Genomic DNA, 25,581 nt, shown 5'->3' with positions numbered 1-25,581 from the left:
GGGCAAAGAGGAGGAGGCCTGGCGGTGATCCACAAGACTCACCTCTCGATCACTAAACCAGGCCTTCAGTACTCACTTCCATTTATGGAAACCCTCACTCTGCAACTGCAAACAAATCCCCAGGACACTGTTTACATACTCCTGTGCTATAGACCACCGGGTCCAAAAACGCACCTGCTCATGTCATTGACAGAGTTCATCTCCACCTATACCCTCTGGGCCAACTCCTCACAGGACCCCATCGCCGACGCCTGCATTGACCACTTGGAAGGATTAGGTCTGCGGCAACTAGTATGTGGGCCCACACATGCTTCAGGTCACACGCTCAATCTCATTTTCAGACAAGATCTGAAAATCAATATTCTGGAAAATGAACCGCAACCATGGACTGATCACCATGCCATTAAATTCACAATCAACATAAACGCCCCCCTCAAAAAAAACGGTAAAACCGGTGACAACACACTGGACTAGATCTCAGAAGAAGCTCCACTCGGAACTCTTCAAAACTACATTAGGGAACAAAAAAAACAATCCAACTACATCAAACAGCCACAGAAACTCTTGATGCTATAAACAAGGCTCTGCTACAATCAGCCAACTTAGTAGCGCCAAAACGCACAACGTGCATCCGGAAACACAACTCCAGCTGGTTTAACGACCAGCTGTCGTTGCTAATGCAAGAGCGCAGACGAGCTGAAGCAGCCTGGAAAAGAAGCTCTTCAGAGGAAAACCACACCATTTATAAGACAATAACAAAAAAATACCATAAAGAAATCTTTATTGCCAAAAAAAATAATGTTTCCAATATTATCACCAATGCCCTAAACCGCCCCCGTCAACTCTTCAATCTAGTTACCAAGACCATGAACCCAGTCTGTCTAGAAGCCCCTAATTCTGATTCACAAGAATTTTGCAACAAATTATCAGATTATTTCATCAACAAAATTGAAAGAATCCGTGAAAGTATTCAGCAAAATACAACCTCCATCTACCCCCCCTAAATCACAAACCTAATACCCGCATAATTCCGCCACAATCACCTAACTTCACTCTAAAACCCATTTCCATCGATGCCACTAAAAATATCATCAGGACTCTGCGAAATAGCACAGCGCCTAATGATATCATCCCCACTAAACTGCTGAAAGAATGTGCTGATATTTTGGCTCCAGCTATCATGCAGCTCATAAACCAGTCATTCAAGGAGGGCGTGGTGCCACCCTTGCTGAAACAAGGTATAATCAAACCAATTCTAAAAAAAAACACCCTCGACCCCAAAGACCCTAACCACCGTCGCCCCATAACAGGCCTGAATGTCTTCTCCAAGGTAATGGAGAAAGAAGTTGTACAACAGCTACAACATCACTTAGACACCCATAAATTACTTGATCCATTCCAGTCCGGTTTCCGTCCGGGTCACGGGACAGAAATGGCACTGTTTAAAATATGGGATGACGCTCTAGAGGCCGCAGACGAAGGAGAATCTTGTCTTCTAGTACTGCTTGACCTAAGCGTAGCTTTTGATAAGGTAGACCTCAAATTATTGCTGACACGGCTAGTCGAAGTAGCCGGAGTTGCGTAATGTGATTTATCGTGGTTCTCCTCCTTCTTGGAAAACCGATCACAAATAGTGAAACTGGGTCCTTTCACTTCTGAAAAATGCACGGTGTCATGCGGAGTACCCCAGGGATCCCCTCTGTCGCCTGTTCTTTTCAATATCTATCTCCGCCCCCTTTTTGAAATCATCAGCAACCAGAAGTTACTTTACGACTCTTATGCAGATGACACACAATTATATTTTCGCATCTGCAACAAAAAGGATCATTATCTCGAACTAGAGAAATGCCTTACTTTAATAGAAAAGTGGATGACAAAGAGTTTCCTTAAACTCAATGGCTCAAAAACAGAACTTCTCCTGTTTCAGGCCAATCGGAAGATTCATCCCGCAACAACATGGACACCCCCGCCCATTCTGGGTCAATCCATCACCCCCAGCACCAAAGTCAAAAGTCTCGGAGTCATCTTCGACACCTACATGACAATTGATGCACAAATAGGGTCAGTAGTCAGCGGATGGCACCATCTGCTGCGCCTTCTACGCAGACTCACTCCCTTTATCCCAAAAAAAGACATAGCAGTCGTGGTGGGGACACTTAACTCCAGACTTGGCTATGCAAATGCCCTCTATCTTGGACTCCCAAAATACCAAATCACTCGTCTGCAAGTCTTTCAAAACACGGCCGCTCGACTTGTGACTGGGAAAAAAACATGGGAATCAATCTCACCTTCGTTGAGATCCCTTCATTGGTTGCCCGTAAGACCGAATCACTTTCAAAGCACTCTGTCTAACGCATAAGTGTATTCTGGGAAATGCCTCCCAATATCTATGCGAGAAACTAAAAGCTCACACCACCAATCGCATTCTGCGATCCACCAACCAAAATCTACTCCAGATACCCAAAGCCAGATACAAGTCCAAAGGAGAACGAAGATTTGCGGTCCAAGGACCCAGACTATGGAACGCTCTACCAACCACCATCCGATTGGAGGTGAACCACCTGGCCTTCAGGAGAATGATCAAGACCCATCTTCTGAGGCCCCAGGGAAATGACACCAAGCACCCAGAGGCGATTCAGTTTGCATGTGTTGCGCTATATAAGTTTCTCTCTCACTCACTCATTGTGTTCTCCTGACTATAGCAGCTGCTAGCGATAATTGCAAGTAAATCCGGCAGGCTGGTTGTACCCAAGTTGATTGATCGCTCAGCTTGGTAAATTCAGCCTTCCCACACACGGTTTGAATCTCTTCCCGTTCCTGCTGAACGGACAGGAGTTAAACCATCTATGGCTGGCCTCTAAGTCCTACATATTTACATTGATTTATTCAAACAGTTATAACCCCTTTTTCTCTTCTGTTCATAGACGGACACAGCCTTCATTGACATTAGGGTTATGTTTCTTCCTACCAGGAGATTTAGGCAGAATTTAACAGCACTTAAAGTGTTAAAACCTTTCCTTCGTGCTGCTCCTCCCAGGGGGCGTGGCTCCCCCAGGCATAACCCACACCCTGCTCTAGGAGCCTCAGTCTTTTTTTGCCTAACGACAGGAGAGTCAGGCTCTCTCTGGAGTCCTGCACTCTTTTTTTTTTTTTTTTTCTTGCGATTTTTCTCGCTTTTATTATTTTGTTCCTGCATTTTTGAATCCTGTGATTCTTCTATCAACATCCGACTGGGTGACAGGCTGGGTCCTCGACCCTTGTAGTCCCCCCATGTTTGGCCTTCGAGCGCGTGCCGGCCCTTAGCTTAGCTTTGGGACGTCCACGACAGGCCCAGTTGCTCCAGGGGCGGCCAGGGAACTTCGGTTCTAGGGCACACATATGACCGGTCTTTTATGGCTTTGTCACAGTGTGTCTGGCCGACAGCCATGCCGTTCACGGACGTTGGTTCTGTCTGGGATACCTCCAGCCGGGTAGTCGCAGGACGGGTAAGTAGTGGCCTCTTACTCAGGTAAGTGGTCTGGCTGGAATGTTTCCCTTGGGAGGTCGACTGAGGGTTTTTCCCCTGCTTTCCTCTCCCTCCTTCCCTTTTGGGTGACGGCTGTGAGGGGGGGTTTATTTCTGGGGCTCATGTCACTGGGCCCGGGTGTTGCAGGGGCTGTGTGTGTGTCACTGCAGGGGGCTGTGGTGTTCACTTCTGGGCCTTTGCAGTGTGCTGTGAGGTGTTTTTTCTGTGTGACAGTTGCTGTGTCACTGTCTTTTTAAATCTGCGTCATTTTGCCGGAGCCTAGCCTTATATAGCTCGGCGGCCATTTTCTTGTGGTCCTATGCTGTTTTTTCAGCATTCGGCGGCCATCTTGCTTTTTTCGTCTGCCTCGTGTGGCGGCTTTTGGCGCTGCAAACACAGAGGATGTGTCTCAGGGGAAAACGGACACGGCGCCGCACGGCTTCTCTACACACCTTGTCCTTCTCAGACCGTGCTGCACCGGGTGGGGTGAGTACCAGAGGCCCCCATGCTCTCCATTAGCTGCAAGGAGGTGACCAGTAGGGATTTTTTGTCCTGCCTTGCAGGGTGGGTGTCTCAGCGCTGGCGCTATGGAACCTGAGCCAGGTCTCCCTCTACACTAGGCCTGAGTTAATCCTTAGCGCCCCTTCCCCTGCCACATCTGTTTGTGTTGGCTCTCCTGGTTTTTCTTGCCAGGTTTGAAGCAGCTAGTGCCCGGATGGGGGGTAAAAAAGCGCCCCCTCCCTGAGCCTGCTTCTGGGGATGTCTCTGACATGGAATCTGGTTCTCGTATGTCAGAGGCTGCGGGCTTGACCCACATGGATAGTGAGGATTTCTGCTGCAGTGTCAGCAAGAATTGTTGGAGCTCTTGTTTTTTCTGCGGTGCGTGAGACTCTAAAAATTGAGGATGTGGCGGAGACACCACCGTGTCAGTATCCGCAGGCCGCCACGCACCGCTGAAGTGTTCCTTGTGTTCCTTATTTGGACAATATGTAATGCAAGGAAATGGGATGCACCGCAAAAAGTTTGTCAAACTTTGCAACCCGTTACCCCCTTGAGGGGGATTTAAAAAAAAATAAAAAATAAAGTAGGTCTCTCCTCCGCCAGTGGACCCCCTATGTCCAGACTGTGCAGGACCACCACGTTGCCTGTGGAAGGGGCTCCTGCACTTCAGGATCCCGCTGATAGGAGAGTGGAGGCCGTGGCCCTCTCCCTATTCACGGTGGTGGGTTGGGCGGTGAGGCCGGCTCTGGCCGGGGCCCTGGTCAGGCCCCGACTGAAAGGGCGAAGCTCCTGCTGCAGGAGCTGGAAGAAGGGGACGCTTCCGAGTCCTCTTGGGACCTGGCTAAACGATAGTTCAGGGTCTGAATTTTCTCTGCGAGGCGGCCATGGATACGTTCCGGAGCTTCCGTCTATGCAGGGTTCTGCGCCGCCTTGTGTGGCTGAAGAGCTGGTCTGCGGACTAGTCCTCTAAGGAGGCCTTGGTTATGGCCTTTAAGGGCGAACGGTCCTTTTTGGGACTTCCCTGGATGGCATCATTGTGGATGCCACGGGTGGTAAGCACAGTCTGGGAAGGGCTTGGGACCTTGCCCTGCGCAAGGACCCTCCTTGACTACCTCCAAGCGTTTTTTTTCGCCCGCCCTGTGCGGTGGGGGTAGGTCTACATGGTGCTTAAACCCCCGCCACGGGGTAGCAGCGCACCTGATACCGCATGCCTAACAATTCTGCGGACGTACCTGCTTCCGCCTGTAGGTCTCCTCCTGCCCGTGTCTCGGGTGGGAGACTGGCTTTGCACATCCATGGCTCGGTGGAGGTCTCTCCTCTCCGACCGTTGGGGTTGCGGAGTGGTTTCCTTGGGGTACAAGTTTGAGTTTCTCTCTTGTCTGGCAAACAGGTTTTTTCCCTCCGGCCTCTGGCCTCCTCCGGTTCGCCGGTTGGCTCTGTCAGGGGCTGTCCAGGTTCTTCTGGTCAGGGGAGTGATTGTGTCAGTTCCCTTGTTGGAACGGTCTCAGGGGTTTTACTCCATTCTGTTTGTGTCCCCACGGAGGATGGGGCCCGGTCAATCCTGGGCCTCAAGTCCCTCATTTGTTTTGTCAAGGTGCAAACTTTCAGGTGGTGTCGATTCGCTTGGTAATAGCGGCACTCCATCAGGGGGATTTTTTTCTGGCATCCTTGGATGTCATGAACGCGTACCTACATGTTTGCGTATTCTCAAAACATCAGAGTTTCTGTGCTTTGCGGTCGGGGGGGACCATTTTAATTGGTGTCCTTCCCATTCGGCGGGTTTTCGCCAAGGTGCTCGTCCCGATACTGGCCCGGCTGTGACAGCGGGGGTTTGTTATCATGGGATGTCTGGCCGACATTCTCCTTCGAGCTTCTTCGAGCTCTGCATTGGTGTAGCCGTGTCTATCACGTGTTACCTGGGACTAGTACTGGATTCCGCCGGGGCGGGAGTGTTTTTCTCCTAACGGAAAAACTTCAGACTCTGCTGTCTGCTGTGCAGCAGTTGCCAACCCAGAAACGGTCATCTCTGCGATTCTGCAGGAAGGTTCTGGGTCCGTTGGTGGCCTTGTTCGAGGCGGTTCCGTATGTCCAATTCCAAGGGTACTACGGAGGCAATTGCTGTCACGATGGGACTAGCTTCCGTCATCTCTGGAATATCGGATTCATTTGTTATCTGATCATGTCTCCCCTGGTGTGATGGCTGGCGTTTCCAGTGCTTCGGGCTGAAAAGTCGTTTTTTCTGCAGGCCACTTGACGGTGGTCACGACGGATGCCAGCATCTCCGGTTGGGGAGGGGTGCTTGGGGCACCCAATCAGTCCAGGGGCACTGGACTCAGGTGGAGTCCTGCCTAGTGATCAACGTTCTGGAGCTCCGAGCAATCAAGCTTTGCCTTGCCAGGTGGTCCCTGGATCTACAGGGCCGACAGGTCAGGATCCTGTCCGGTGACGCCACGGCTATGGCGTAGGTTGATCATCAGGGAGGCACACGGAGTTCTGTTGCAGCGACGGGGGTCGTGCACATCCTTCGGTGGGCCGAAGGGTCCGTTCCGGCTCTATCGGCCGGGTACATTCCGGGAATACGGAATTGGCTAGCCGACTACCTAAGTCGCACTGCATTGGGCCAAGGAGAGTGGTCTCTCCACCCGCAGGTGTTTCGGGGTCTGTGCCGAAAGTGGGGCACTCCGGACGTGGACCTTCTAGCGTCCTGTCTCTATCGGTAGGTGCCACGGTTCGTGGCCAGGTTTAAGGACCCGTGGCGTCAGGCGCGTTGGTGGCTCCTTGGGGTCACTATCGCCTAATTTACACCTTCCCTCCTCGGAAGCTTCTTCCTCGCCTGCTACGCTGAGTGGAAGCTGTAGGGATTCTATCAGTTCTGATTGCCCCAGATTGGCCGCGTCGCTTCTGGTACGCGGACCTAATGCGTCTGATGGCAGATGCCCCCTAGCGTCTTCCCCTGGTAGTTGATCTTCTGTTACAGGGTCCGATCTTCCACCCTGTTTCACAGCCAACAGCCTTAGCGGCGCGGCTGTTGAGAACCAGGGGCTTAAGGACCAAGGCCTATTGGGCTCGGTGGTCTCTACCGTGCTGCGTGCACGGAGGTCTACCTCACGTAGGTTTTTTCCTCATACATGGAAGGCCTACATCTCTGTGTGTGGGGAGATGAACTGGCACTCTCGTACATGCGTTGTGTACAGAATTCTACTGTCTTGGCAACAGGGAGTTGTTCAGGCTCTCGCCTTAAGTACGGTTAGGAGCCAGATTTCTGCTCTGGCTGTTTTTACTTGCAGCGACCCTTGGCGTTGCACTCCTGGGTGCGTACGTTGGGTCAGGGGGTCTGGCTGGTGCGCCCTCCATTACCCCCATGGGACTTGAATTTAGTCCTTTCAGTGCTTCGGGATGCTCCCTTTGAGGACATTCGGGAGGTTTTTTTGTTTGTCACAAACGGTGATTTTATTTCTGGTAGCAATTACCTCGATCAGACGTGTGTCTGTCTGATCTGGCGGCCTTGTCTTGCAAGGCTCCCTACTTGGTCATCCGTATGGATGAGGTGGTGCTGCGGCCGCAGCCGTTTTTTTCTCCCTAAGGTCGTTTCGGCTTTTCACATTGAGGTGGACATTGTTCTTCCATCCTTATGTCCTCGGCCGAAATGCCAGGAGGAGGCCACTTTGCATCCTCTGGATGTGGTTCGGGCCCTACGAGTGTACTTATATGTTACAGTTCCATTCCGGAAGTCGGGCTCACTGTTCGTGTCGGTGGCTGGCCCTACAAGAGGGCCTGGCAGTCTCGTCGGCCACCGTTCCTAGGTGGTTCCGACGGATTGTGCTTCAGGCCTATGCCCTGAAGGGGCGTGGGCCCCCCTTTCGGGTTATGGCGCATTCGACCAGGGCTATCGGGGCCTCTTGGGCTTTCCGGCATTTTGCCTCTGTGTTACAGCGGTGTTAGGATGCATCCTGGTCGTCAATCCGCGCTGTTTCAAAGTCTTACGAGGTGGATGTGGGTGCATCTTTTGATGCCTTCCTCAGCCGCAGGTGTTACGGGCGGCAGTTTATGGTTGGAGTTTCTTCGTTGAGCAACTCCGGTTTTTGTTTGGGGTGTAACCTGGTTTGCTGTGTTAATTTCCCACCCCTCGATTTTTTTGACACTGCTTGGGGATGTCCCTAATGTCAATGAAGGCTGTGTCCGTCTATGAACGGAAGAGAAAATAGGATTTTTGGACTCACCGTAAAATCCATTTCTCTGAGTTCATAGACGGACACAGCACCCACCCCTCCTTGGTTTGTACTGCTTGTTACGGACTGAGGCTCCTAGAGCAGGGTGTGGGTTATGCCTGGGGGAGCCACGCCCCCTGGGAGGAGCGGCACGAAGGAAAGGTTTTAACACTTTAAGTGCTGTTAAATTCTGCCTAAATCTCCTGGTAGGAAGAAGCATAACCCTAATGTCAATGAAGGCTGTGTCCGTCTATGAACTCTATGAACCTATTTTTCTGAAGAAAGTGAGTTTTCTACCTCATTTTAAAATCGTAGAAAGGGCTACATATATATTCTAAATATTCACACAATTTCTCAATTATGCTAATAATAAAACATCTCTGTGCAAATATTTTTTTTGAAGTATGATGTCCTTTGTGAAGTATCCTGCAAACTTGTAATTTATTTTACTTTTATTTGGGGAAGGCTCCAATGATGAAGAAGAACACAGTAAACTGTGCAGTGATGATGGGTCTGCAGTCGCCTGTCCACGTATTGATACTCAGCAGCTGGACCGACAGATCAAGGCAATTATGAAGGAAGTCATCCCATTCCTAAAGGTGTGCACATCAATATGTGCTGTTTATTATTGCGAGGATACATTGTACTGTGAAGAGTGATCTTTATTTTGTATTGTGCATTTTAAAATAATTTCTGTGCAAATTTTGTATTTTAGAAAACTGTTACTTGAGTATAAATGCACTCGTTACAGAATGTGCTCCAACGACAAGAATGGTAGTTTATTGAGAACATAGGCATGTGACAGGGTGGTACATATAATATTGTCCTGCATTCAATTTTCACCAACTGCTACATACTCTAGTAAATTTTCAAGTTCAAAAAGAGCTCTAGGAACAATGTAAAGTTAAATGTGGAACCCATCCAAATGATGGTAGGGAGAACTTTTCAGCTCACACAACCTGCCAGCAAATGTAATCAGAAGCTTGTCTTGCTGCTACACAAAGACAAATGCAAAGATGATCTTGGGTTAGTGTTGGCAAACCTGTTCCACTAGTAGTGCATTTTCTTCAGGTAACTTCATGTTTTCAGATGCCATCATTAATGTATACCAAGCGTGCACTGTTTGTGGGACATGGAAGAAAAGGTTAATTTATTAAAAATAGTTGTGGGAATCATTACCAATACGCCAGATTACACCACAGTGTGGCACTGCAGACTAACATTGTAATACATGAAAATGTTTACCTTTCCAGCAAAAAGATATAATCACTTGTCAGACAACAGGGCATTTATTTGGTACTTTTTTTGTTTTTAAGATATTTTTTATCAAGTTTTCAAAGAGATCAACATACAAAATAAATACTTTGGGTATTCACACTTGATAAACTTAAATAGACAGTAAACAGGTACCAACTTATATGGCTTATGCGAATACGCAGCATAAGGTACAAGTGGCAACCATTATACAAGGTATAATTGAAAAAAAGGTAGCCACATATATAAACTCATGTATTGCAGGGCACAACCAAATGTAGTATTTAACAGCTCATTTACTCCGGAGGAAGGGTAAGAGGGCTGGCAATCCACCTGCCCTATATTTTATGAAAGGTTTTGGTTCTTTTCCGGAGCTCAAACGTGAGCATAAATAACAGTAGGGAGGTATTATTCAGTTTTAACTAAACTGATTTTAAAAGCATCTGCGATCCTTTCAAGGAGAGCAAAATGGACTTCTTTGCATAAAAGTACAATATGCAGAGAAGTCTCTTAGCATGAGAAGATATGGGCAGATCGCCAAAAATGCCCAAACAGCAATTCTTGAGGTGCAGTATATTCAGGAGATCCATTGCTGGTGAAGGAGCCTATCTCCACCCAAAAATCCTGGACTATTGGACAGGAACAGAAACAATGTGGGAAGTCTGCAGATTGACTACATCCTCTAAAACAGGCAGCTGTGGGGGACAACCCCATTTTATGTAACCTGGCTGTGGTAAGATGAGATAAGTGAAATATTTTAATGTGTATTATACGGTCCCTGGAGGATATCACAGAAGACTTGTATGTGTCGCTGAATTCTGACCAGTCATCTTCCGTAAAGGAAATGTCCATAGAGGTCCGTTTTTGGTCTGGGCTATTCGGAATATAGGGTCACAGTCAGTGGTCAGGGCAGCATAGTAAGTGGAAAAAAGTGTAGTACAGTCAGGGTGTCATAGTAATTTATCTAACAGAGTTTTGGCAGTGGGGTTATCTAGAGAACCAAATTGGGCCCGAACAGCATGACGGGGTTGATAATAGAAGGACAGGTAGGAGCGGGGCAAGTCAAAGTCAACGCATAGTTGTTGGAAAGATTTAAAGCCTTGCGCATCATATGGATACCATAGCCATTTATTTCCTCTAGTGTACCAACATCGTGGGTCAGGCAGGGAGTTCAGTTCTTGCAAGTTGGGATTAAACCATAGCAGGCTATTAGGGGAAGCCGACCAGGAGCCCTTATAATTTTCTTGAGACGATCGATTGAAATAGGGAAAGGGAGGTAGCCAACATGGACGGACCGGTACACAACCCATGAATACAATTTGGAGTGTTTCGAAAGAGGAAGCAATAGCTCACTCAGTGGTAGTACAGGTGTTAACCTCGGCCGGGTGCAGCCAGTCATGAATGTGGACCAGTTGGGAGGCTGAATAGTACAGATAGATGTTTGGCAACGCCAAGCCTGCCAAATCAGTTGGAAGTCTCAGCGTCTCAAGTGCCACTCTAGGAGGCCTGCTATTTCATAGGAATGCTGTACAGATGGTATCAATTAATTTAAAGATGTATTTTGGGATCTTGCAAGGGGAGTTGGATAAAACATACAATAGCTTAGGTGAATAGATCATTTTAAGAGGGTTATCCCTGCCCATAATATCCATGGCCAAGTCCATCCATTGCTTGGTTTGCATTTGTAACTGGGTTAGGAGGGGGCACAAGTTTATTGGTAACATAGGACAACTGAGCTATTTACCCCTAGGGTATCTGAAAGAGGACACAACCTGTAATCTGGAATCCGGATGAATCTGCAGACACGCATCGCTGTCTAAAGCAAAGAGGTTGGATTTATCCTGACTCGCCCAATCCAGAGAAATGGCCAAATGTGTCGATCTCAAACAGCAGCACCTTTAGGGAGTCGCGAGTGTCTGCCAGATAGACCAAGGTGTCTTCTGCAGATAGCGAGACTCGCTCCCCCAGAAAAGGGCACTCTACACTGTCAAAGGCCTTGCATGTATCTGAGGATATTGTTGAACAGTCTATGGATGTTCATTCTGGTGGACCTACCAGGGATAAAGCATCCCTGATCGCTCTGGACCAATTTCGCAACCACAGTATTCAAGTATTTGATACTTTTATTTTCTATTTTTTGAGTGTTAGGATTTTTCAAACTGCAAAAAAAAAAACAGGACAGGAAGAGTGGGCACACAGACCTCAGTGAAAGTTTAAAATAAAGTTCTCTTCCTAGTCTGTCTGAAAAATGGAAACATTTTGGGCTGAAGTTGGCCTTTTTGTCAGTATTTATATCTTGAAGTTTTGGTACCATAATAAGATTTAAGGTGGCTGAGACATAACGAGGCTCAAGTTTAATAAAAATTATTTAAGGCACCTGTGACTTTTATTTTGGAAGACTGCTGCTAGAGGAAGCACAACAGGTAAGCATAGTAACACCACATCCTTTTGTATTTATGGGAATTAGATGTAATTTGCTTAAGGGCAAAGCATTGTGTAAGTCAGTGTCTTATTGGGTTTCTACAGGAGCATATGGAGGAGGTCTGTTCTTCTCACCTTCTGACCTCCATCAGAAGAATGGTCCTCACTCTAACTCAGCAAAACGATGAAAGCAAAGAATTTGTGAAGTTCTTTCACAAGCAGCTGGGCAGCATATTGCAGGTACTAGTTATTCACATTTGCTTTCTTTTTGTCCATTCTTTATCAGATTTGATGGTGTTCCCATGTAAACTAACAAGCAAAGACTGTTCAATAAATAGGACCAGTAGATATTTTTAAATATCTTTTTAGTTTAGTGCCGTATATACTCGAGTATAAGCTGAGTTTTTCAGCACATTTTTTTTGTGCTGAAAATGTCCCCCTCGGCTTATACTCGTGTAACCTTTTTGCGCCTGATCTCCCGGACTTTGGGGACCCGGTACCATCCAGCTGTAGGTCCCCTGGGCCCCAAACATGGCACACATATAGCCCCACTCTTCCTCCACAAGCGTGCAAAGCTTTTTGTCCGGGGGACCACCGATTTTTCAAAGTTGGGCACCCCTTCTATATACTCTAATGTTAAACGTAAGTCTAGGCGTGGGTACAGTGAGGCATGCAGATGGACACCCTAGGCTTATACTCGAATATATTCGGGTCGGCTTATACTCGCGTATATACAGTATATTCCAATATGAGGGAGATTTACTAAAACTGTGGCCCACAGAATTTGCTGTAGCTGTCCATAGTAATACGAAGCATATTAACTTTAGAAAGGCCATGCACAGGTGTATAGATTTTACCAAGCATGATGGGTGGTCAGATTGAACATTTTAAGGAAAGCACTCCTGTGGCCACATCCGTATGAAGTTTTGTATAAAAATAAAAAAGGTTGGACTTGGAGGGCACAATGAGCAGTGGAGAGTATCTGAACTTATTTGAATAATATTTATTAAATATAGTGCATGGTACAAAAAAAGAAAATTTGAGCAAGTTAAAAAAACAAATATATAAAATACATGATAGAGTGAGCCCCTGTGCGTCAATGTGTTTCGCTGTTTTAGCTTTGTCAGGACACATTTAGGGATCGTTGGCAAAGGAAACGGGTCTCACTGTCTTGTAACAAGGAGGATTCCATGAGAGATATTACCCATGGAATTTTGAAATATCGCATCCAATGGTATATCCGATATTCTGGGTATTCAAAGGAGCCAGCTATTGGCTCAGACGCCACATATTGTAAGTTATGTTGTTGGAATTATTCCAAAAAGATAGGGAGAAAAATAGTAGGCAGGGGGAGGGAGAGTGGTGATACTTGAAAAGCTAATTCAGAAGTCAATATATATTTCTTCAAAAATTGTTATGTTTATTGCCTTTCAGTCAGTTCCATATACATGGTCACTGAAACCAAAAACGCCACACTGCAATCAGGCAGAAGGACGGTGTATAGTCAAAGGGATATTGACCCTTGAAGCCGTTGTGTTTAACAAAAACATATGGTATAACCCCCTGGAAGGAGACGCACGCTCATTGGTGGTCAGATTGCTCATAGTTGCAGAGGTTAGACCCACTGCAGCTTTATTCCCTAATTGGTTGATTGGCATGTATTCTTTTTTCTACATGGAAGAATAACATGTAGGAAAATGTTTATAAAGTATTTGATGCATGTAGCAGTGTTTATTGGCTTATAGTTACCCTCTATTTATTAAAGACTCTAAATTTGCTAAATTGCTTCGAAGTATCAGGTTGCATATTCTCTTTTCTTATGTGCAGATTCTGCAGTGTTTCCTTGTGTTTTTATATTGAAAAAGCGGAATTATTAAATTGAATGACATTAACCACTTAAGGTCCACCCTATATCAGTTTTACTGCTATAGGGCGGCACCCCTGAATCGCATCACGTAGATGTACGTGATCCTGCTTTTTTGGGTAGTGGGCGTGAATGTGCAGCGCCGCTGGCTTGCTCCCGCTGTGATTACAAGATTAGGATTATACACAGCGGTAGCCCAGAGGCGAGTACCACGGACTGTTATCTGTCACCTGCGATTGTTTGGATACAGAGGCAGAATGCCGCTTTGCCTATGTAAACAAGGCTGATTGCTGTTCTGTCAGTAAGGAAGGCATGGATCCTCTGTTCCTGCAAAGCAGGGACATGGATTCATGCCTCCCCCTAGAAAAAGCATCTCACAAGGTACACAGAAACATAGTCTAGGCACACAGTTAACCCCTTCCCAGCCAGTGTTAGTACAGTGACCCTGCATATTTTTTAGCACTGATTACTGTATTGGTGTCACTGGTCCCCAAAAAAGCGTCAAATGTGTCTGCCAGTGTTAGCAGTGAAAGCTAGTCGGTACGTTCAGCAGGGCTTTGAATCTTTTCTGTTAATTTGATTTCTTAGGCTTCATTTCCACGGGCGTTTTTACAGTGACTGTTGTTAGCCTTTTTTACAGCTTAAAAACGCCTGTCCATGTTTATTTTGTAAAAAAAAAAAATGCTGCAGGAGCGCTTTTGAGTGTTTTCGCAAGTTTTTGAGCGTTTTTTTAACGTCTGGCGTTTTTACAGCTCTACTCTGGAGCTTCAGAACGCCCTGGCCCTGCGTTTTTTTTTTACAGCTCAAAAACGCCTATGCCATTTGCAGCTCAAAAACGCCTATGTGGGCATGATGCCATAGAATAACATGGACAGGCGTTTTTAAGCTGTAAAAAACGCTCAGAAAAGTGGCTGTAAAAACGCCAGTGGAAATGAAGCCTTACTGTGAAGGGATTAGCTATGCTTTTTTCAGGTCAGTGAATAAATGGCAGGTATATTTGTCTCATGTCAGTTAGTTATCCTGATTGGAGTACTTAAATTGCTCTCCTTCCAAGCAGTCTGCTTGCGTAAAAAGGACAAGTTTATTGACTTTGGGCAGCACAGACATTTTTGGGGTCCTCACCTTAAAGTTGGTTCACAGTTCTGTTGTATATTATGTGAATCATGGTAATTTTTATATTTCATCTCTTATTTAGCTTTTCCTTTCTTTCTTTCTTTCTTTCTTTCTTTCTTTCTTTCTTTCTTTCTTTCTTTCTTTCTTTCTTTCTTTCTAGGATTCTCTGGAAAAGTTTAGCAGCAAAAAGTTGAAGGACTGTGGAGAAGATCTCCTTGTTGAAATATCTGAAGTCTTGTTCAACGAGTTGGCTTTCTTCAGGCTGATGCAAGACCTGGACAATAACAGCAGCTCAGTGCAAAGTAGAGGGCAGCATAAAGCAAACACCGATGTTTTGCAATCTTTCACCAAGAAGGTTGATGATGAAATATGTTTTTATTACTAAGATAGAATAGTGTGTTCTTTAAATCTTTTCACTTACACTGTACTGTTTCTAACTAAAAAGTGTAATTTAAAGCCTTGTAGTCTGTTGTTGTTGCCATTAGTCGACCAGTTATTTTATTTCTACTCAACTTGTTCCTTTGTGTGAGACGAGCCAGTTAACCAGCACATCCCAAAAGAAAAAAAAATGATGGTGGTATTAAACCCAAAAGCAAACATTTTATTGCAGTTTACCAATTCTTAAATGTGAAGGTTGGATTTGTGTTGTATTTTCTTGCTGATGTAGCAGTTATAGGCTTGAGACAAACTATTTACCTCTGACGGCTTACAATGATCAACTTTTAATTTATTTAGGTAAAACCCCTTATCTGAAAAAAAGATAAATACTATAATTTGCTAATAGTGCAGCGCTGTGTATCATTATACCAGTGAGTGTTGTTATAGCAGCTGTGGAGATATTTATCTTATACTCACATTCACATTTTGTTTTAGGCTAGCAGTTTGGCGCTGATTGCTTTTTTCTTCCGTTCATGGACGAACACAGCAGCTTTTGACCTTGGGGTTATATCCGCTTCCTTCCAGGAGAGTAAAGTGTTAACAAACACAAACCTCAGTGCAGCTCCTCCCAGGGGGCGTGGCCCCCCGGGTATAACCCACACCCTGCTCTAGTAGCCTCAGTTTTTTTCTGCCTAACGACAGGAGAGGCAGGCACTCTGGAGTTCCTGTACTCTGGAGAACTACATGTTCCAGGGCACACATATGACCGGTCTCTATGGCTTTGTCACAGTGTGTCTGGCCGACAGCCATGCCGTTAGTGGACGTTGGTTCTGTCTGGGATACTTCCAGCTGGTGGTCGCAGGACAGGTAAGTAGTGGCCCCTTGCTCAGGTAAGGTGGTATGGCTGGTGTTTTCCCTGGGGAGGTCGACCGAGGGTCCGCCCTGCTTTCCTCTCTCCCCTTCCTCTCTCCCCTTCCTCTCCCTCCTTCCCCTGACTGGGTAGTGGCTGTGAAGGGGGGCCTCCTGGGTTTTCTTTATTACCACGGGGCCCGTGTGTTGTTGGGGGACTGTGTTGTTACTCTGGGGGGTGCTGCTGTTATATGAGGTGATTTTTACCTCAGACGGTGGCCATCTTGGAAATATCTTGGTCTCTTGTGACAGTTTTAGTGCTGTGAAACGCTGTGATTCTTCCCTGAGGTGACAGACACAGCACAGCCAGCACATCAGAGCACACCTCAGGTTTTCAGCTCTCTCTGCAGCTGGGTGGGGTGGTGAGTCCCTGGGAGGCCTCTGCTTCTATTTTTGCAGCCAGGAGGAGACCGGTGGGTTGTTCTGTCTTGCAGTACACAGCGGTGGGGCAATATGGAACCTGAACCTGGTTTTTCTGTCCCAGCAATGCTTGAGTTATACTTTAATACCCCTGCTCCTGCCGCATCTGTTGAGGCAATGTCGGCTGTACTTGAGGCGTTTCTCGCCAGGTTTGAAGCAGCTGGTGCCCAGTAGGGGGGTACAAAGCGCCCCCTCCCTGAACCTGCTTCTGGTGATGTCTCTGACAATGCAGGCTTAACCCACACGGACTGTGAGGATGACTCTGCCTCAGGGTCAGTACATGATAGGGAATTTGTTGGAGCTCTTATTTCTGCGGTGCGTGATACTCATAAAATTGAGGATTTGGTGGGAGCACCAGTTGTGCCGGTCCCTTTTGGGTTCCGCAAACCGCCCAGCACCGAAAAAAAGTATTTCCCTGTGCTCCTTATTTGGAGCATTTGCTATGTAAGGAATGGGACACACCACATAAAGTTTTTGCTGTTCCTAAAAAACTTTGCGGTCCGTTATCCCTATGAGGAGGACTTGAAAAAAATAAAATAAAAAATGGGTCTCTCCTCCGTCAGCGGACCCTCCTGTGTCCAGACTGAGTAAGGCCACCACATTGCCTGTGGTAGGGGCTCCTGCTTTTACGGACCCCACTGATGGGAGAGTGGAGTCTGTGGCCCGCTCTATGTTCACAGTTGTGGGTTCGCTGTGAGACCGGTCGTGGCCGGGTCTCTGGTGTCGCAGACACTGACTGAACGGGCAAAGTTGTTGCTGCAGAAGCTGGAGGAGCAGGATGCTTCCGAGACCTGCAAGGACCTGGCTGAACAATTGGTTCAGGGTCTAACATTTGTCTGTGAGTCGGCCCTGGATACGCTTCCCTCACTTTCCGTAGTACCACCGCCTATGCGGTTGTACTACGCCGCCTTGTGTGGCTGAAATGCTGGTCTGCGGACCGATCCTCCAAGAAGGCCTTGGTGGGTTTGCCCCTTTAAGGGTGAGCGGCTTTTTGGGGCGTCCCTGGATGACCTCATTAAGGATGCCTCAGGTGGTAAGAGCACACTGCTCCCACAGTCTGGGAAGGGCAAGGAGCCTTGCTGTAGGCAAGGGCCCTCTTTTACTACCCCAAAGCGTTTTTGGGGTTTGGGGCAGAAGCGCCCCTGGTTCCGCAAGCCTAACAAGCCTGCGGACAAACCTGCTTCCGCATGAAGGTCTGCCCTCGCCCAGGTCTCGGGTGGGGGGCCGGCTTCGCGAATTCGCGGCTCGGTGGAGGTGTCTCCACTCCAACCGTTGGGTTTGCGAAGTAGTTTCCTCGGGGTACAAGATAGAGTTTCTCTCTTGTCCACCAAACAGATTTTTTCCTTCCAACCTCCGGTTCGCCGGCAGGCTCTGTCAGGGGCTGTCCAGGATTTTCTTGTCAGGGGAGTGATTGTGCCAGTTCCCTCGATGGAACGGTTTCAGGGGTTTTACTCCAATCTGTTTGTAGCCCCCAAAAAGGAGGGGTCCGTCCAGTCCTGGACCTCAAGGCCCTCAATTGCTTTGTCAAAGTGCAAAAATTCAGGATGGAGTCGATTCGCTCGGTAATAGCAGCGCTCCATCAGGGGGACTTCATGGCATCCTTGGATATCATGGACGCATACCTGCATGTTCCCCGTATGCACAAGGCACCAGAGATTCTGCGCTTTGCAATCGGGGAGGACAACTTTCAATTTGTGGCCCTCCCGTTCTGTCTGGCCTAGGCACCACAGGTTTTCACCACGAGGACGTGTCTATCACGTGTCAGACTCTCCAAGAGTTCGGCTGGCTTCTGAATATCCACAAGTCAGTGTTTGTTCCGTCTCTGCGTCTGGAATACCTGGGGCTAGTCCTGGATTCCGCAGAGGCGAGAGTTTTTTTCCCAACGGAGAAACTTCAGACTCTGCAATCTGCAGTGCAGCAGTTGTTGACCCAGAAGTGGTCGTCTCTTCGATTCTGCATGAGGGTTCTGGGTCTGATGGTGGCCTCTTTCGAGGCAGTTCCTTATGCCCAATTCCACACCAGGGAACTACAGAAGGAGATTCTGTCACGTTGGGACAGGCTCCTGTCTTCTCTGGATTACCAGATTCAGTTGAGTCAACTGGTCAAGTCTTCCTTGGTGTGCTTCGGACCGGGAAGTCATTTCTGCCATGTCACTGGACAGTGGTCGCAACGGATGCCAGCCTCTCCGGCTGGGGGAGCGTTTGGGGCACCCAGTGAGCCCAGGGGCGCTGGATTCAGGAGGAGTCTCGCCTGCCGATCAATGTTCTGGAGCACCGAGCACTCAAGCTGTGCCTTGCCGGGTGGTCCCTGGAGTTGCAGGGCCGACCGGTCAGGATCCAGTCCGACAACGCCACGGCCGTGGCGTATATCAATCATCAGGAAGGCACATGAAGCTCGGCTGCAGCGCTGGAAGTAGCGCACACCCTTCGGCCGTGTACTTTCCGGGTGTTCACAATTGGCAAGCCGACTACTTAAGTCGCCAATCAGTGGACCCAGGAGAATGGTCACTAAACCCGGAAGTGTTTCGGGGTCTGTGCCAAAAGTGGGGCACTCCAGACGTGGACCTTCTAGCGTCCCGTCTCAACTGGAAGGTGCCACGGTTCGTGGCCAGGTCGGAGGACCCGTGGGCGGACGCATCAGACGCGTTGGTGGCTCCTTGGGGTCACTATCGACTGATTTACGCCTTCCCTCCTCTGAAGCTTCTTCCTCGCCTGCTGTGCAAAGTGGAAGCCGAAGGGATTCCAACAATCCTGATCGCCCCAGACTGGCGGCGCCGCTCCTGGTACTCCATATTCCTGTGAACTAGAGAGACACACAGAACAAAAACAAACAAATCCAAGGCAGTGTTTTGTTTTTAAAACGAATCTGATAAATCTGGTTCTGTTAAGTTTTAGACACACAGTAATGACAGCTTAGACCACAGTGAAAAGCTCCCAGTACTGTGGTTATAAGGAAACAGACAACCAGGAAGTGTGGCGATCAGAGCAGAATTACAGCAACTTCAAAGCAAAAACGAACAATAAGGACATGAAACCAGTACTGCAGTAAGGTAAAGGAAGCTATTTAGCTAAAAAAAAATCCTTTAGTGATCCTTTAAGGGCATACAGCCATGGTCAAAAGTTTTGAGAATAACACAAATATTAATTTTCACAAGGTCTGCTAATTCAGTGTTTTAAATGTGTTTTTTTTTTTTTGTCAGATGTTACTATGGTATACTGAAGTGGGATTACAAGGATTTCATAAGTGCCAAAGGCTTTCATTAACAATTCCATAAACTTAATGTAAAGAGTCAATATTTGCAGTATTGACCCTACTTTTTCAAGACCTCTGCAATTCACCCTGACATGCTGTGAATCAACTTCTGGGCCACATCCTGACTGATGGCAGCCCATTCTTGCATAATCAATGCTTGGAGTTTGTCAGAATATGTGTTTTTTTTTCACCCTCCTGAAGATTGACCCAAGTTCTCAATGAGATTAAGGTCTGGGGAGTTTCTTGGCCATGGACCCGAAATTTCTATGTTTTGTTCCCCAAGCCACTTAGTTATCACGTTTGCCGTTTGCCATTGTCTTCACCAACTGTTATTGGATGGTTGGGAGAAGTTGCTCTCGGAGGATGTTTCTGTGCCAATCTTCATGGCTGTGTTCTTAGGCAAAATTGTGAGTAAGCCTGACAAGCAACCCCTCATATGAACGGTCTTGGGATGCTTTACTGTTGACATGACACGGGACTGATGGTAGCTCTCACCTTTTCTTCTCCGGGCAAGTTTTTTTTTCCCGGATGCCCAAACCATCAGAAAGGGGATTAATTGAAAACGACGTTACGGCTGTATGCCCTTAAGTCAACTAAACATGGATTGAAAATAATCGCATGGAAAATCTGGTTGTATCCAAGTTTATTGATCAACTTGGGCTCAGAGTGCCCATACATCCTCCGCAGTCCAATCCCTGTACCTTTTGCATATAAAAGTGCCTTCTTTGCTTCCCTTCTTGACACCAGGCCATCCTCAGTCTTCACCTCACTGTGTGTACTTGCACCTGCCTGCTGCCATTCCTGATTAAGCTCTACACTGGTGGTGCCCTGGTCCCGCAGCTGAATCAACTGTAGAAGATAGTCCTGTCTCTTGCTGGACCTTCTTGGATGGCCTGAAGCCTTTACCAATACAGTGTAAATGTTTTTGGGGGATCAAGTTTATTTTCATGGCAAAGAGGGACTTTGAAATTGCAATTAATCTGATCACTCTTCATAAAGTTCGTTGCCATCATAAAAACTGAAGCAGCAAACTTTGTGAAAATTAATATTTTGTGGCATTCCAAAAAACTTTTGGCCACGGCTGTACACGGAATGTATTTGCAGAATTACTTTTTGTTAGCTACTGTAGAGATGTAATTTTCGATCGCAGGGCTATTGTTTTCTGTAATGACCTTACCTATTATCATATTCCTTGAGCTCTAGTAATGTGGAACTCCTTATTATTGCAAAAGATTTTGTAGGTTCATGTTGGCAGCTATTGTATGTCATTTTTAGAAGTGCAGATACTTTTTAGTTGTGTGCAGAACTTGCAGCTTTATTCTGATGTTTTCCCACAGGCACGAATATTGTTGGATGGAGTAGAAAGCTCTGACACCCGAGAGAGTGATGATGAAGACAAGGTATACATCATTATAAGGGTTGTTGTTTTCTCTCCCACCTCTGTGTGAAATCATATGACTGCCTCCCTTACAGATATGGAAGCAGGTTCCTTGAATTTTTACATGAATATTTGTTGGAAGAACTAATGTTTTATATTTTAGAGCTACAATAATGCCTATAATCCAGCCCATGAAATCCATAGTGTTTTTGACACCTGTAAGGGACCATTGGCATGCAAGGTCTGACTTTTAATTGCAAAGTGCACATTTCTTCAGTCTGGACTGTTCACATATATGTATTCAAAGGGTATCTACAACATTTCGCATGTTGTTTGTCTAGGGATAAAATTTTGCAATGATATATCGCTTTATATAGGTAAATACGAAATATTGCATATGAATAGTTCTTATTTACAGCAGGTTATGAGTGTAAGGAAAATTTCAGAAAGCTGATTTACTATTATACAGTGTCTGGATCTGCATTGCAGCTAAACACATCTGACCCCCCCCCCCCCCCTTTTTTTCCTTCTCTTTTATTGCATAAATGGTGATTGTATTTTCTGTCTGCGGGTGTTGCCAGCAGTTGAAACAAATTCAACTTGAGAACAAACCTACAGACCCTATCTTGTTTCTAACCCAGGGACTGTCTGTATCATGACAGTGTCTTGATTATGTTCTGAATGCTGCACATACAGAACAAAAGCCACACTTCACTACCTTCTCCTCAGCGCTGTTTGATAGTGACTTGGTCTATTTTGCATGTATGTAATATTTTATGGGGGGGGGAATAGATTTACCTGCTTACTGTAGGTAAATTACTAGAGTATTACGGTAGAGTTTGCAGTTCGGCATATTGGGGGAATGTGGGTTCGTTTAAAGCAGTACTGTGGGCAATAGTTTCTCAAGCAGCTCATCGGTGAATAGATTCAATGAATCACAAAGTCAAAGGGCGAATTTGTTACAGCATGCTTACTGAGCGGAGGGCAGATTGCCGTCGGCAACCTTTCAGGACTATGCCTGTTCTGCAGTGCCGGAGGCCAATATAATGTGATGTATCATTTCTGGTTGTTCGGTACATGTAAATGTTACTGTTAAGTTATCACTGTGTCACCTTATTGTTCATTTTTTCTTTATCTCAGTTGTTGTTGATTTTCCTAGGACAAGGATGAAACGGAGATCGTATCAAAGTCACAAAACAAATGTATTGATGTGTCTGAAGCTCACAGTGGGAGATCTGACATTTCAGAGGAAGAAGATGGAAATGAGAACATTCCTGTGTCCATCAGTAGGCATTTTTATGTTTTACTGGCTTTTTTGTTGTATTATAATCAATTTATTTGATTTCTGCTAATTTAGTAGCACCTGAGGCTTTTGTCTCTTGTTCAGTGCATAATGGGTTTTTTTTTGTCAATTTTTATTGAGTTTTAATATTTTCAATACAAAGGTGAAAAACATAATTGAGGAAGGAGAAATAAAAAGGGGAACGGAAATAATAAAAACCGACTACTCTGGTAAGTGCGTAGGTGACTATTCATCAGATTTGAGACAAAGTCTAATGACATAGGCAGCTAGATTACAGCTCTGTAAAACAAGAGAACAAAATGCGAGTATAAGATGATGACAATCAGCTGGGCTTGTCTCTCCTGGGCCCTGAGTGTTTACAGTGTACAGAGCAAGGGGGATCAAGGAGGGTCTATTTGGAGATACAGCAATATGGGAATCTTGATATGTCGGTCCACCCGGTCAAGTAAGCAAGCCGACATGGACTCCATAACCTCCACATCCTTGAGTCTAGCATAAAGATGATGTTTTCGTTGTTTCCAGTGAAGGGCCACTAGACGTCGAGCTGCGGTTAGTATATGCGTGGCCAGTTTTTTGGCTAGTCTGGGTAGTTTAGAAGGAAGCAGACCCAATAAAATAAGCCTAGGGGAGAGAGGAATATCCACCTCAAACAGCCGATGGAGTAGTCCCTGGACCGAGCACCAGTAAGGCTGAAGGTAATGACTAATGGCATGTGAAGTGTGTGAATGCGTCTACCCAGCATTCTCATTCTTGTAGTTTTTGGATGTCCAAATAAATAGGATTTTGATCTACAGTAGTGTGCGGCCATTTCTTCTATTCTCATTGTCTGTGGAGGTGAGAACCTACTGGATCTTTGGGCTTTCTGGTCTCACCTGGAGTGGCGGGTTTTCTTGTTCCAAGGCTGAAGGGAAATGGCAGTTACAGTAACTATGGAATAACATGCCCCGGTCTTGGAGACATCTCCAGCAGCGTTACGAGGCCGATGGGTATATAGCATGTAGGCGAGATGGTGTCTGGTGTCAAAGGAAGAGCACCTTATGTGTTCTCTTTATAGAGTGTGCAAATGGAGCTCTTGGCTGCACAGGACCATATAGTTTTCCATTGTGCAAGAGATAATTCCTCTCCAAGGTGTTCCTCCCATCTGCGCATGTAACTGTTTCCCCTGAGAGACCATATCATAAGAGTTTATCCATGTCTGAGATCAGTCCTGTCTGTGAGGAGCCCGATTTAAGATTAAGCATTCAAATGGGGATGGCTTGGAGAATTGAAGGCTAGGGGTGAAGGTAAGTGAGTAATGCCTAATTTGTGCATAATGTTTTATGGATTTTCAAGTGCACTTTACCCAGCAGGTGTAGTTTGTAGATTTTTTATGCCACGTACACACGATCATTTCTCTTCCGTTCATGGACGGACACAGCAGCCTTTAACCTTAGGGTTATATCAGCTTCCTTCCAGGAGAGTTGGGCAGAAACAAAGCACTTTAAGTGTTAACAACACTTTGCTCAGTGCAGCTCCTCCCAGGGGGCGTGGTTCCCCGGGTATAACCCACACCCTGCTCTAGCAGCTTCAGTTTTTTTTCTGCCCAACGACAGGAGAGGCAGGCACTCTGTAGATTTTTTTCTTGCGATTTTCTCGCTTTTTATTATTTTGTTCCTGCATTTTTGAATCCTGTGATTCTTCTATCAACAGCCGACTGGGTGACAGGCTGGGTCTTGACTCTTGTAGTCCCCCCATGTTCGGCCATCGAGCGTGTGCCGGCCCTCAGCTCAGCTCTGGGTCGTCCACGACAGGCCCCATTGCTCCAGGGGCGGCCGGGGAACTACATGTTCCAGGACACACATATGACCGGTCTCTATGGTTTGTCATAGTGTGTCTGGCTGACAGCCATGCCGTTAGTGGACGTTGGTTCTGTCTGGGATACCTCCAGCCGGTGGTCGCAGGACAGGTAAGTAGTGGCCCCTTGCTCAGGTAAGGTGGTATGGCTGGTGTTTTCCCTGGGGAGGTCGACTGAGGGTCCGCTCTGCTTTCCTCTCTCCCCTTCCTCTCCCTCCTTCCCCTGACTGGGTAGCGGCTGTGAAGGGGGGCCTCCTGGGTTTTCTTTATTACCCCCGGGGCCCGTGTGTTGATGGGGGACTGTGTTGTTACTCTGGGGGGTGCTGCTGTGTTGTATGAGGTGATTTTTTACCTCAGACGGCGGCCATCTTGGAAATCTCTTGGTCTCTTGCGACAGCTTTAGTGCTGTGAAACGCTGTGATTCTTCCCTGAGGTGACAGACGCAGCACAGCCAGCACATCAGAGCACACCTCAGGTTTTCAGCTCTCTCTGCAGCTGGGTGGGGTGGTGAGTCCCTGGGAGGCCTCTGCTTCTATTTTTGCAGCCAGGAGGTGACCGGTGGTTTGTTCTGTCTTGCAGTACACAGCGGTGGGGCAATATGGAACCTGAACCTGGTGTTTTCTGCCCCAGCAATGCCTGAGTTATACTTTATTCCCCTGCTCCTGTCGCATCTGTTGAGGCAATGTCGGCTGTACTTGAGGCGTTGTCTCGCCAGGTTTGAAGCAGCTGGTGCCCAGTAGGGGGGTACAAAGCGCCCCCTCCCTGAGCCTGCTTCTGGGATGTCTCTGTCAATGCAGGCTTAATCCACACGGACTGTGAGGATGACTCTGCCTCAGGGTCAGTAAATGATAGAATTTGTTGGAGCTCTTATTCTGCGGTGCGTGATACTCATAAACTTGAGGATTTGGCGGGAGCACCAGTTTGTGCCAGTCCCTTTTGTGTTCCGCAAGCCACCCAGCACCGCAAAAAAGTATTTCCCTGTGCTCCTTATTTGGAGCATTTGCTATGTAAGGATGGGAAACGCCACAAAAAGTTTTTGCTGTTCCTAAAAAACTTTGCGGCCTGTTATCCCTTCGAGGAGGACCCTCCTGTGTCCAGACTGAGTAAGGCCACCACATTGCCTGTGTTGGGGGCTCCTGCTTTTACGGACCCCACTGATAGGAGAGTGGAGGCTGTGGCCCACTATGTTCACGGTTGTGGGTTCGGCTGTGAGACCGGTTGTGGCGGGATCTCTGTTGTCGC

The 25,581-nt window shown here is 46.8% G+C and overlaps 1 protein-coding gene across 10 annotated transcripts in view; it reads left to right on the top strand.

Annotated features, from left to right (window-relative positions):
- PCM1 (pericentriolar material 1) overlaps window positions 1-25,581 on the top strand; it is a 229,552-nt gene that overhangs the window by 174,976 nt on the left and 28,995 nt on the right. For all 10 annotated transcript variants that reach the window (XM_040334550.1, XM_040334544.1, XM_040334515.1 and 7 more), the window contains 5 exons: window positions 8,680-8,813; window positions 11,995-12,129; window positions 15,027-15,221; window positions 21,163-21,225; window positions 22,363-22,489. In XM_040334550.1, the coding sequence (XP_040190484.1) occupies window positions 8,680-8,813; window positions 11,995-12,129; window positions 15,027-15,221; window positions 21,163-21,225; window positions 22,363-22,489 (654 nt within the window). The remainder of the gene's footprint in view (window positions 1-8,679; window positions 8,814-11,994; window positions 12,130-15,026; window positions 15,222-21,162; window positions 21,226-22,362; window positions 22,490-25,581) is intronic.

The sequence above is a fragment of the Rana temporaria genome, chromosome 1 (genome assembly GCF_905171775.1).
Source record: "Rana temporaria chromosome 1, aRanTem1.1, whole genome shotgun sequence".
In the NCBI taxonomy this organism is placed as follows: Eukaryota; Metazoa; Chordata; class Amphibia; order Anura; family Ranidae; genus Rana; species Rana temporaria.
The sequence above is the reverse complement of the archived record's forward strand: the minus strand, read 5'-3'. Positions and strand labels throughout refer to the sequence as shown.